The sequence below is a fragment of the Prionailurus viverrinus genome, chromosome A1 (assembly GCF_022837055.1).
Source record: "Prionailurus viverrinus isolate Anna chromosome A1, UM_Priviv_1.0, whole genome shotgun sequence".
Lineage (NCBI taxonomy): Eukaryota > Metazoa > Chordata > Mammalia > Carnivora > Felidae > Prionailurus > Prionailurus viverrinus.
In genome coordinates, this window is record NC_062561.1 from 15,117,847 (window position 1) to 15,132,523 (window position 14,677).

Genomic DNA, 14,677 nt, shown 5'->3' on the forward strand with positions numbered 1-14,677 from the left:
TACATCAAGGGAAATAAAGGATATAAAAAAAGAAAAAAACAAATGGCACAATATCAAGTGTCCTACCACAGGTCATAATTAAGTCCTGAAAGGAGAGAAAAGGGACAGAAAAACAACTTGAAAATATAACCAAAAATCTTCCAGATTGATGAAAACTCAAAATCTACAGATCAAAGAAGCTCAGTGAACCCCATGCATGATAAACATAACACCACACTAAGACTCATTATAAGCAATTCCTGAAAACCAACGGTAGAAACTCTTAAATACGCCTATTATAAAAACCACATTATGTACAAAGGAACAAAGAAAAACCACACACTTCTTATCAGAAACTGTGGGTGCAATCACACAAAAGAATGGAATTTTTAATGTGTTGAAAGACTAATACCATCAACCTAACTTGTTTCCTTCTATTCCAGAAGATTCCTCCTGTCCCTCTCCTCCAGACCCTGGAATCATCATTTTGGGGCCTAATCTTTCCCTGTAGACTTGACCATTAATTTGTGCATACCAGTGAAATTATCTTTCAAAAAGGAAGGTTTTTGCTCCAATTCCTTTAACATTATATAAACAAATTAGTGCTGTGAGCTACTTTCAAGACTTTCTTAACTATTTACACACTGGTAAGTCAATATGCATTATCTCAATACCTTGTGATGTTCTGTGATTTCTATAAACTTATTTTTATTACACGAAGATATCAGAACTGTTGGAATAAAAGGGTTTATACCCCCCTTTGCCACACACACATAAGGTACCTTTGAAATCAATTATTTCTATTTTTATTCTACAAAGTAAAAGCTTGACAGGAAGGTAAGCAAACTTCCCTTAAGTTACCATGTTAAAATAGGTTCCCTTGTACTCCACATGTCTCTGCCTCTGCCTTCCCCCTTTTGCTAGATCACCATTTGGAGCCTAGCTCACGTTCCTCTGTAGAGTTGGATGGTAAATTTGTATAACAGAAACACATCTTTTGGCATCAGTAGACTAAAGTCCCCTTTTTGTAGCCTCTTCTGTAGATATGTTTAAATAGTTAAAATCATATTGCATGTATGAATTTGTACCATTGTGTTAACATCCTAACATTGTCACCCCATGATATTATAAATGGTTTTGCAAACATTAATTAAAGTTAAACAAAATGTATTAAGTACCTGTCATATACTAGCTACTAAGCTAGCTGGTGACAAATGAATAAAATTGTCCATTTTAAAGTGCTGGAGATAAATGACACTGAAGTGCTTCAAATGCAGGAAATACACGAGGAGAAATAATTTCAATATAAAACAGAAAGTGCTAATTACAGCATAATAACCATGTGGATGAATCACAATCCACTTATGCATATAATTGTACATTGAGGAAGCCTCCCTATTTTGGTATTAATAATGCTGATGATACGGCTGTCCTTCTGTGTTTTCTATATGCATGATTTTTCATTAGAATAGATTAGAAATACAATTATTGAGTCAATGTATAAACACTAAGGCTTTTCAAGAATATAATCAAATTGTTTTCCAAAAGAACTATATTAATTCATACCCCCACCAACAGTATACTAGAACTTTTAAACTTCAGATGCATTAGCATTAAAAATTATCTTTTTGAAAACCACTGTTCATTATTTTTTAGATGAAAAATGGTATGTTTTCGGTTTACATTTACCAAATGGCCATTAATAATATTACCCCTGATTTTGTTAGTTGTGGCTACTGGTAAAGCAATAATGTTTTTGAAAGTCCATATTTACAGTCTACATGATACAATTATATTTTAGGAAGTGTTTTTTTGTCTCTAGTGTCCTTATCTGATAAATGAGCAGGGGACTCACAGAAGGGATATTAGCAGTCATTGAATTCAACTTCCACCCACTTCAGGAATTCCTTCTATGATATCCCTGACAAAGGGTCACCTAGCCTTGAACATGTCCAATTAATGATAAACTCACTGTTGGCTGATTCCCCAGATAATAAGATTTTTCCTGTAACTTAGATAATACTATGAAATTGCTTTGATAAAGTTAAAAGGATGTTCTATAAATTAAAAATTTGTCTAATTCATAAATCAGGTTAATCTGTTAACTTGTTTTTAAAATAGCACCCTACTATCACAATGATATGACCTTACATTCAAATGGTGCTTTATTATTTTAAAAATACTTTTTCATACATTAATCATGTTTAGTGACTTTAACAGCAGGTTGTTTTTGTTTTTATTTTAGAGAAAAGAGAGAGAGAGAGCAAGCTGGGGTGGGGTGGGGGGAGAGAGAGAGAGAGAGAGAGAGAGAGAGAGAATCCCAAGCAGGCTCCATGTTCAGTACGGAGCCTGACATGGGGCTCGATCCCATGACCCTGGGATCATGACCTGAGCTGAAATAAAAAATCAGACACTCGACCTACTGAGCCACCCAGGCACCCCTTAATAGCAGTTTTAGTATTCTGGTATACTCTGCTCTTTTAAAATACCAAAACCCTTAGCATCACTGTTGTCATAATTCTATTATTCTGGTATTTTTTTTTAATCTAAATTATTTAGGGGTGCCTGGGTGGCCCAGTCAGTTAAGCATCTGACTTCAGCTCAGGTCATGATCTCGCAGTTCGTGAGTTAGAGTCCTGCATCAGGCTCTGTGCTGACAGCTCAGAGCCTGGAGCCTGCTTCAGATACTGTGTCTCCCTCTTTCTCTGCCCCTCCCCTGCTTGCACTCTCTCTCTCTCAAAAATAAATAAACATTAAATGTGTTTTTTTAATCTAAATTATTTACATCTTGGAATAAATATTTATAACTCAAGTACTCAATTTATGAAAAAAAGACACATAATATATGGTCTATAAGTCTAGACATGTCCTTACTTGTATACATAGCAAAAAAAAAAAAATCAAGTGTTTTTAATAAGCTTCTGTTGCAAGAATAGTTTTTAGTCCAAAATAAAGAATTTCTTGTCCACTGAATACAGATATCACAGTACTAAAATTGATATAGATAACTCTGCTTTGGAATGTCTAGCTGCACATGATAGAAGTAATGAAGATGATGAAAACTAGAAATAACCTTCTTTGAACAAAACTATATAGCTCTTTATAAATTAAAAAAAATCTTAGTCAAAAATCAAAAGATGTTTCATAAAAATTAAATGCCAACAAACTGGACAACCTGGAAGAAATTGACAAATTCCTAAGCATCCACACATTTCCAAAACTCAATCAGGAGGAAATAGAAAGCTTGAACAGACCCATAACCAGCCAAGAAATTGAATCAGTTATCAAAAATCTCCCAACAAATAAGAGTCCAGGACCAGATGCTTCCCTGGGGAATTCTACCAGACATTTAAAGCAGAGATAATACCTAGCCTTCTCAAGCTGTTCCAAAAAATAGAAAGGGAAGGAAAACTTCCAGACTTATTCTATGAAGCAAGCATTACTTTGATTCCCAAACCAGACAGAGACCCAGCAAAAAAAAAGAGAATTACAGGCCAATATCCCTGATGAATATGGATGCAAAAATTCTCAATAAGATACTAGCAAATCGAATTCAACGGCATATAAAAAGAATTATTCACCATGATCAAGTGGGATTCATTCCTGGGCTGCAGGGCTGGTTCAACATTCACAAATCAATCAACGTGATACATCACATTAATAAAAGAAAAGATAAGAACCATATGATCCTGTCAATTGATGCAGAAAAAGCATTTGACAAAATTCAGCATTCTTTCTTAATAAAAACCCTCGAGAAAGTCGGGATAGAAGGAACATAGTTAAACATCATAAAAGTCATTTATGAAAAGCCCACAGCTAATATCATCCTCAATGGGGAAAAACTGAGAGTTTCCCCCCTGAGATCAGGAACACAACAGGGATGTCCACTCTCACTGCTGTTGTGTAACATAGTGTTGGAAGTTCTAGCATCAGCAATCAGACAACAAAAGGAAATCAAGGGCATCAAAATTGGCAAAAATGAAGTCAAATTTTCACTTTTTGCAGACCAAAAGTCTGCTAGAACGGATCCATGAATTCAGCAAAGTCGCAGGATACAAAATCAATGTACAGAAATCAGTTGCAGTCTTATACACTAATAATGAAGCAACAGAAAGACAAATAAAGAAAACTGATCCCATTCACAATTGCATCAAGAATCATAAAATACCTAGGAATAAACCTAACCAAAGATGTAAAAGATCTGTATGCTGAAAACTATAGAAAGCTTATGAAGGATATTGAAGAAGACATAAAGAAATGGAAAAACATTCCATGCTCATGGATTGGAAGAATAAATATTGTTAAAATGTCAGTACTACCCAAAGCTATCTACACATTCAATGCAATCCCAATCAAAATTGCACCCGTATTCTTCTCGAAGCTAGAACAAGCAATCCTAAAATTTATAAGGAACCACAAAAGACCCCGAATAGCCAAAGTAATCTTGAAGAAGACCAAAGCGGGAGGCATCACAATTCCAGACTTTAGCCTCTACTACAAAGCTGTAATCATCAAGATAGCATGGTATTGGGCACAAACACAGACACATAGATCAATGAATAGAATAGAAACCCCAGAACTAGACCCACAAAAGTATGGCCAACTAATCTTTGACAAAGCAAAAAAGAATATCCAATGGAAAAAAGTCTCTTTAACAAATGGTGCTGGGAGAACTGGACAGCAACATGCAGAAGAATGAAACTAGACCACTTTCTTACACCGTTCACAAAAGTAAACTCAAAATTGATAAAGGACCTGAATGTGAGACAGGAAACCACCAAAACTCTAGAGGAGAAAGCAGGAAAAAACCTCTCTGACCTCAGCCGCAGCAATTTCTTACTTGACACATCTCCAAAGGCAAGGGAATTAAAAGCAAAAATGAACTATTGGGACCTCATGAAGATAAAAAGCTTCTGCACTGTAAAGGAAACAATCAAAACTAAAAGGCAACCGACGGAATGGGAAAAGATATTTGCAAATGACATATCGGACAAAGGGCTAGTATCCAAAATGTATAAAGAATCACCAAACTCCACACCCAAAAAACAAATAATCCAGTGAAGAAATGGGCAGAAAACATGAATAGACACTTCACTAAAGAAGACATCCAGATGGCCAACAGGCACATGAAAAGATGCTCAACGTCGCTCCTCATCAGGGAAATACAAATCAAAACCACACTCAGATATCACCTCATGCCAGAGTGGCTAAAATGAACAAATCAGGAGACTATAGGTGCTGGCGAGGATGTGGAGAAACGGGAACCCTCTTGCACTGTTGGTGGGAATGCAAACTGGTGCAGCCGCTCTGGAAAACAGTGTGGAGGTTCCTCAAAAAATTAAAAAATAGATCTACCCTATGACCCAGCAATAGCACTGCTAGGAATTTACCCAAGGGATACAGGAGGGCTGATGCATAGGGGCACTTTTACCCCAATGTTTATAGCAGCATTTTCAACAATAGCCAAATTATGGAAAGAGTCTAAATGTCCATCAATTGATGAATGGATATACAATATAAATTGTAGTTTATATACACAATGGAATACTACTTGGCAATGAGAAAGAATGAAATATGGCCTTTTGTAGCAACGTGGATGGAAATGGAGAGTGTGATGCTAAGTGAAATAAGTCATACAGAGAAAGACAGATACCATATGTTTTCACTCTTCTGTGGATCCTGAGAAACTTAACAGAAGACCATGGGAGAAGGGAAGGAAAGAAAAAAAAGTTAAAGAGGGAGGGAGCCAAATCATAAGAGACTCTTAAAAACTGAGAATAAACTGAGGTTTGATGGGGGGTGAGAGGGAGGGGAAAGTGGGTGATGGGCAATGAGGAGGGCACCTGTTGGGATGAGCACTGGGTGTTGTATAGAAACCAATTTGACAATAAATTTCATAAAGTAAATAAACATACAGATTTCTTTAAAAAATGTTTCATAAATATCTCCACAAGGTTATGAAGCAAGAGATGAGATTATTCAAAAGAAGTCAAGGAAATTTGGCAAGTAGCACTTAATCCTCATTATTCTTCTGACTAGTGTAGTATCTGAAAGAGTTTCTTTGTTGGAAAATTATGCTCAAAATTATGCTCTTGACTCAACAATAGCACCAAATGACGATCCATCTTAATTTTTAAGATCACGTCTTCTGAGAAAGATCAAATAATACTTTATTAAAATCTATTTGCTAATTTATATTAACATATTAGCATGTTTAACATTTGTTTTTTATAACAGCTTTATTGAGGTACAAGTCATATAACATGCAATTAACTCATCTAACTGGCTCAGTGTTTTTTAGTATATTCACAGAGTTGTGCAACCATCACCACAATTAATTTTGCAACATTTTCATCACCCCCAAAAGAAATCTTGTACACATTAGCAGTCATTCCCCATCACCCACCCTTCTTCCCCTAGCCCCACCAGCCTTTGGAAACTACTACTAACCTACTTTTTGTCTGCATGAATTGCCTATTCTGGACTTTTCATATAAATGGAATTATACAATATATGACCTCTTGTGACTGGCTTTTCCCGTTTAGAATGTTTTCAAGGTCCATCCAAATTGTAGTATACATCAGTACTTCTTTCTTATTGCTGAATAATATCCCATTGTTTAGATACACGACATTTTGTTTATCCATTCATCAGCTGATGGACATTTTTTGGCTATTATGAATTATGGTGCTATAAATATTTGTATATACATTTTTATATAGATACAGGTTTTCATTGCTCTGGGGTATATACCTAGGAGTGGAATTGCTGGATCATATAGTAACTCTGTTTCAAAATGGTTGTGCCATTTTACATCCCCACCAGCAGTTTATGAGGGTTCCAATTTTTCCACATCCTTGTTTTTACTCACCATCTGCCTTTTTCATAGCAAAATTTGTTTTCATAAATGATATTGATATTTTATAACACATTTAGATATTAAAATGTTGAAATATATTAAATATTGCTCACTGATATTTTGCTTTATGAATTCTAAACTCTTCAAAAAAAACCCAAACACTGATATTAATACATATTTCAGTATTAAACAAAGTTAAAATCCCAAGCTATCGTTTTTGCACTCGTTATTTCAATAAATAATTACATTTTCTTATAAAACTGCACATGAGGGGTGCTTGGGTAGCTCAGTTGGTTAAGTGTCCCCCTCTTGATTCTGGCTCAGGTCATGTTTTCATGGTCGTGAGATCAAGCCTCAAGTCTGTACAGCACGGAGGCTACCTGGGATTTTCTCTTTCCCTCTCCCTCTGTCCCTCCCCAGCTAACACGTGTGTGTGCGCACGCGCTCTCTTTTTCTCTGTCAAAAAAGCAAACAAAACAAAACAAAACAAAACAAAACTTCACATGATACATTATCGTTAAAGCTTAGAATTAGGTAAAACTTTTTCTCTACTTGTATATTCCTTCTACAAAAAAATGAGAGCTGTATAATTCAGTCCTTCTTTGTGTTGATTGCTAGAAAGCTTAAAAGCTCAAGCTTTTCGGGGCGCCTGGGTGGTGCAGTCGGTTGAGCGTCCGACTTCAGCCAGGTCACGATCTCACGGTCTGTGAGTTCGAGCCCCACGTCGGGCTCTGGGCTGATGGCTCAGAGCCTGGAGCCTGTTTCCAATTCTGTGTCTCCCTCTCTCTCTGCCCCTCCCCCGTTCATGCTCTGTCTCTCTCTGTCCCAAAAATAAATAAACGTTAAAAAAAAAAAAATTAAAAAAAAAAAAAAAAAAAAAAAAAAAAGCTCAAGCTTTTCTTAGTTGGGAATTCTTACAAGAAATTAACTTTTTTTTTTTCTGTTATCTTATGACCATTGTTTTTATACCTCTATATTTAGTAAAATCTAACATAATCTTTTTAGAAATAGGGCAAATAAATAAATATGTAGTAAGTATCCCTGATCTGCACAGCAATTTATTCCCAGTTCCATAAATGATGAAAATGAGACAATGAAAAGTGACTTACTCAAGGTCAGAAGCTTAGAAGTGGCAAAGCTGATATTAGAACTTAGATCTTAGAGAGCCCCCATATCAGTTCTTTATGCTACGCCATCTCTCTGTTTAAGACAGACCTTTTCTGTCATTGGAAGTATCCCAAAGTAGTTCCTGCAGAAATAATACTTAAACATGACAGTGTCCCCATAATAAGATGTTCAACTACCCATCCTAGTAATTGACATAAATTTAAATGTTCTTAAATCCAATCCCCACAATGGCTTGCTTTGTATGATAGAAATAAATTTATTTTTCAGTGACAATTCTGATTATAAATATCATTAATATTTAAATCATCAATTTGCTGCTAATGCTAAGAAAGATTGTATAAGACTTAAAAATCTAATATTTGCTTAACAATATGGGTCACTATACCTGATATCTGTTGTTAGCTTAAGAATAAGAGAAATAGGGGTGCCTGGGTGGCTCAATCGGTTAAGCGTCCAACGTTGGCTCAGGTCATGATCTCGTGGTCCATGAGTTCGGGTCCAGCGTCAGGCTCTGTGCAGACAGCTGACAGCCTGGAGCCTGTTTCAGATTCTATGTCTCCCTCTCTCTCTGCCCTTTCCTGGCTCATTCTCTGTCTCTTTCTGTCTCTGAAAAATGAATAAACCTTAAAAAAAAAAGGAATGGGAGAAATATTTCCAAACAGTTTCCATTTGGAATAATTTATAGAAAGTTACTGAATGTTTTTCTGTATTACTTTTTAAAGTCACATAAAAGAATTATTTGTCTATCTGAAATTTATGCATTGTTCCTTAAAGAAAGTGAATATCTATACAATTTATTATAGAAATGCATTTAGTATTCATTACTGTTGATACTAAATAGAAGTTAGGTTTTAGTTCCAGATATAAGGTGGGAACACCATTTGCTGGAAAATATACTTAGTTAACTGTGAGTTATTTCTGGAAATATAAAGTCTAATAATTTTACTTATTAAGTTGGGCAAATAAATCATAGGTATGTTCCAGACCTAGGTAACAATTATAAAACAACCTAAACATAAATAGAAAATTTCAATAAATTATATAAATGCCTTAAATAAACCCTTCTCCTATCCTCTCTATCTCCACTTTTAGACTTGAAGATTGTGAATGCTTGCAATATTTGGTCTACAGAATTAGGCCATCATTGTGAATTAAGAAACATCATAAAATGATTTAAATTACTATGTGTTAAGTAGTAGGAGCTTGTAGTTAAGTAAGTATTGGTTTTCTAGCAAAGTACAAACCTTAGAAGTTACATCATTTGCCTCCATCATTTTACTGATATGGGAAATAAAGATGGGATGAAGGAAACTGCCCAAGATCTAAGTTCATGGCAGGGTGGGAATTATAACCAAGCTGATGGCTGATTGAAGGTTATGTCCATAACACCACATTAGTTCAAATCAAAGTTTAAAATCCATCTGATTTGTAGCTTTGTTTAAACCATAAGTTTTTATGTTTTGTGTTTTGTTTTTATTTTAGAGAGAGAGACAGACAGCACAAGCAGGGGAGAGGGGCAGAGCGAGAAAGAGAGAATCCCAAGCATGGAATCCATGCCGAGCATGGAGCCTAACAAGGGCTTGATCCTACCATTCTAGGATTATGACCTGAGTTGAAATCAAGAGTTGGACACCCAACTAAGCCACCCAGGTGCCCTAAACCATAAGTTTAGTACTTATTTTTCTTATAATTTATTGTCAGCTAACATACAGTATATGCAGTGTAGTCTTGGCTTCAGGAGTAGATTCCCGTGATTCATCATTTACAAACAATACCCAGTGCTCATCCCAACAAGTGCCCTCCTCAATGCCTATCAACCATTTTCCCCACCCCCCAGCCCCCAACCCCCACCCCCATCAATGTTTGTTCTCTGTATTTAAGAGTCTCTTATGGTTTGGCTCTCTCTCCGTTTATAACTCATTTTTCTTTCTCTTCCCCTATGGTTTTCTGTTAAGTTTCTCAAATTCTACATACGAGTGAAAACATATGATATGTGTCTTTTTCTGACTGACTTATTTCACTTAGCATAATACCCTCCAGTTCCACTCACGTTGTTGCAAATGGTAATATTTCATTCTTTTTCATCACTGAGTAGTATCTATATCTATATCTATATCTGTATGTGTATGTGTATGTGTATGTGTATCTGTATCTGTATCTATGCACCACATCTTCTTTATCCATTCATCAACTGATGGACATTTGGGTCTTCCCATAATTTGGCTATTGTTGATAGTGCTGCTATAAACATTGGAGTATATGTGTCCCTACAAATCAGCACTCCTATATCCTTTGGATAAATTTCTGGGAGTGCTACTGCTGGGTCATAGTGTAATTCTGTTTCTAATTTTTTGAGGAACCTCCACACTGTTTTCCAGAGCAGCTACACCAGTTTGCATTCCCACTATCAGTGCAAGAGGGTTCCCTTTCCTCCATATCCTCACCAACATCTGTTGCTAAACCATAAGTTTAAAAGATCTGAATATGATATAGCCTATAAGAACTAAATGTTTTGATGAGCTCACATTTTTAGCTAACAACCAACTAGAAACCAATTACTACCAGCACAGATCATGGATATATTACTAAAGGCAAGTGTAATAATGGAAACTTTCAGGATATTTTTAAAATCAAAAGCAACACTATTAGGTATTTTAGATCACTTATATTAGATCACTTAAGAAAATTACTTTAATACAGACAAAGGAAAAAACTTTTGTAAGAGGAGCTAAAGAGAAGTTTGATAGCTCTTTCTTGTCTATTTAATTCCCTGAAAAATGTGTTGAACATTAACTTCATAAGTTGAATATTATGGACGAGAAAAAGGAAGAAATAGAATTCCACTTCTAGAATTACGGATCGAGTTTTGGAAGATGGTTTGATCTTGTAATCTTTTTTCCTGGTCCTCTCTTGGCATTCATTGTCTTCTGATTAACTGGATTATATCTTACCCTGAAATAAAAGAAGTGTTAATCATGATTTTTCAGTCACCACTGTGTACAACAGAAACATTATATGCTTATGGTACCATCCTAAACAGCCATATGTTATACCACATTATCTCATTACAGACAGGCAACCATCTCAAGGGCAGATAATCCAAAGGCCAGGAAGGAGCCCATGAGGTGGCCTAATGTAGAAAGCTCTGTTCAAAGAGGGATGAGATGGACCATTCTGATATTACCTCTGGAAATATGAATTAAAGCTAAGAAAATATAGACAGTGACCATGAAGTTGAGCAAGGAGAGTAAGGAAATAAGTAAGCCAAAGATATGTTACCAAAAATTATAATAAAATTGAAACTAAGACCAAGGTCTGTGATATTAAAAAGATACAGAGAGTGAAGATGGCAGTTGGTAATGAAAAGAAAAGTGAAATAGAGACTGAACTAGTTGATTACATAAAAATAACAGCAACATTTTTACAGCACACAATTTATGCCAGGGACTATTCTTTTTTTTTTTTTAATTTTTTTTTTCAACGTTTATTTATTTTTGGGACAGAGAGAGACAGAGCATGAACAGGGGAGGGGCAGAGAGAGAGGGAGACACAGAATCGGAAACAGGCTCCAGGCTCTGAGCCATCAGCCCAGAGCCTGACGCGGGGCTCGAACTCACGGACCGCGAGATCGTGACCTGGCTGAAGTCGGACGCTTAACCGACTGCGCCACCCAGGTGCCCCGCCAGGGACTATTCTTATTTTTATGTTTATTTTTTGAGAGAGAGGGAGACAGAGCATGAGAAGGGGAGGAGCAGAGAGAGAGGGAGACACAGAATCCAAAGCAGGCTCCAGGCTCTGAGCGGTGGGCACAGAGCCTGATGTGGGGCTTGAACTCATGAACCGCGAGATCATGACCTGAGCCGAAGTTGGATGCTTAACTGACTGAGCCACCCAGGCACCCCTGCCAGGGACTATTCTAAAATCTATTCTAGTCTATGAATTGATTCATAGATTCAAAGATGGATTCTTATCAACCTCAATGAAAATGCCTATGATGTAGGTACTATTATTACCCCTGTTAGATAAATGAGAAAAATGAGGTTATATAGTTAGTAAGTGGATCTGGAATTTGAATCCAGATAGCTGAGTTCAAAGTCTGTGCCTTTAATTACTATTTTGTATGGCAGACCACTAACGTGAAGATCTATGAAGTTCTGCTCAGTTTTTTAAAGCTACCTTGAATTCTAGCTTTAATATCTTGGGCCCAGTTATATTAGAAGTCCTTTTCTTGAATTTCCATGGGACTATCTTTCCTTTATTGACTTACATATCTTTATAAAGCCAACTTTCCCACGCTCTTATTTGGGAGTAGAGTCAGCTTCAATTCCCTCCAAGATGCTTTTCAAAAATCTTTTACTCAGGGAGTGATGCTGGGGAAAATGATAGAATAAGGATTTTAGAAAATTCTTTTCTCCATAAAATCAATGAAAAAATTGGCAAAAATGGTCAGAAGCAACTTTTTCAGAGCTCTGGAAATTAACCAAGGATTTGTAGCAATTCTGGAGAATTTATTAAACACACTACACACACACACACACACACACACACACACACACACACACACACACAACTGAAATTCAGCAAGAACACAACTTTGTAGCATTTTAACTCGCCTTAGCCTTTTCCCCCAGCCCTCTGGTATCCCTGCGAAAAAACTGAAAAACTGATCCTAAAATTCATATGGAAATTAAAGGGACTCCAAACAACCAAAACAATCTTGAAAAAGAAGAATAAAGTTGGAGTACTCACACTAACTTATTCCAAAATTACTGAAAAGTTAGTCATCAAGACAGCACGGCACTAGCATTAGGATAGACTTATAGACCAATGGAATAGAAGAACTGAGAGCCTAGAAATAAACTCTTATGTTTATGCTTAATTTTTTTTTTATTTTTTGTTTTTCCTTTTAAGTAGACTTCATGCCCCATGTGGAGCCAAATGCAGGGCTTGAACTCATGACGCTGAGAATAAGACCTGAGCTGAGATCAAGAGTTGGATGCTTAACCAACTGAGACACCCAAGTGCCCCCCTTTTTTCCATATGGTTGGTTTTTTATGTTTTTAAATTTTTTTAGATGTTTATTTATTTTTGACAGAGAGAGACAGAACATGAATGGGGGAGGGGCAGAGAGCGAGGGAGACACAGAATCCCAAGCAGGCTCTAGGCTCTTAGCTGTCAGCACAGAGCCCAACATGGGGCTCGAACCCATGGACCACAAGATCATGACCTGAGCCAAAGTTGGACGCTCAACTGACTGAGCCACGCAGGTGCCTCAATATGGTTGATTTTTTAAAAGGGTGCAAAGACAATCAATTGGGGAGGAATATTCTTTGTAACAAATGGCGCTAGGACAACTGGACAGACACATGCAAAAGACTGAATGAAACTGGACCCCAGTCTCACATCATATACAAAAATTAACTCAAAAAAGACTAAAAAATGGAACTAAAACTATTAAACCTAGAAGAAAACATATCTATAAATCTTTGTGTTGTTGAATTAGGCTTAGATACGATACCTAAAGCACAAGTAGCCAAGAAAAACAAATCCTAGGAAGGTAGATCAATTGTACTTTATCCAAATCAAAACTTTTATGCTTCAAAAGACATCATTAAAGAAAGAAAAAAAAGTGACAAAAAATGGGAGAACATATTTGCACATCATGTATCAGATAAGGTCTGGTAACCAGAATATATAAAGGACTCTTATAACACAACAACAAGACAACAAGTCAATTTAAAAATGGGCAAAAGACTTGAATAAACATTTCTACAAAGAAGATATATGAATGGCAAGCAAGTACAGAAAAAGATGCTCAACATCAATAGTCCTTAGGAAGTACAAATCAAAACTACAATGAGATACTACTTCACATCTACTAGGAGAGGGAAAAAAAAGGACAATAACAAATGTTGATAAAGATGTGGAGAAACTGGAACACTCATACATTACTAGTGGGAATATAAAATGGTGCAGCCACTCTGGAAAATAGTTGGGCAGTTCCCCAAAAAGATAAACAGTTATCAATTGACCCAACAATTCCATTTCAGGGCATCTACCCAACAGAATTAAAAACTTATATGCAGCAGGAATATGCACTAAACTAATATGCACCATTATTCAAAATAGTCAAAAGATATAAACAACCCAAACGTCCATCAATTGATTAATGGATAAACAAAATGTGATAGATCCAAACACTGGAATATTATTCAGACACAAAAAAGAATAAAATACTGATATATGCTCCTACACAGATGAACCTTGAAAAATTATGCTAAATGACAAAGGCATACCAGGCTGCATATTGTTTGCTTCCATTTATGTGAAATAACAAGAATAAACAGATCTATAGTGGCAGAAAGTAGATTAGTGATTGGCAGGGGCTAGGGGGAGAGAGGAATAGAAAGTGAATGCTAATGGGTAAAAGGGTTTTGGGGGGAGATGAAAATATTCTAGTGGTGATGATTTTGTAACTTTGTGAATATTCCAACAAGCAATGAGTTTCATTGTATGTAAATTATATCTCAATATAAATATTTTTTAAATGCACTTTGGGAATAAACCATTTCCTATGCTAAAATGTTTCCTTAATTAAATAGCAATGTTTTAGAATAATTTCATCTTCTGGTGTAATATGGAATTAACCACAAGCATTCAGTTATATCATATTCAATTCATAGCTCATTATACATTCTACATTGTTTACTA

At 36.0% G+C, this 14,677-nt stretch overlaps 1 protein-coding gene across 2 annotated transcripts in view; it reads right to left on the reverse strand.

Moving 5' to 3' along the window:
* Positions 1-10,616: 10,616 nt before the first annotated feature.
* The window catches only part of CCDC169 (coiled-coil domain containing 169), a 46,242-nt gene continuing 42,181 nt past the window's right edge, over positions 10,617-14,677 (reverse strand). For both annotated transcript variants that reach the window (XM_047870787.1, XM_047870795.1), the window contains one exon: positions 10,617-10,918. In XM_047870787.1, coding sequence (XP_047726743.1) covers positions 10,819-10,918 — 100 coding nt within the window. In that variant the 3' untranslated portion in view covers positions 10,617-10,818. The remainder of the gene's footprint in view (positions 10,919-14,677) is intronic.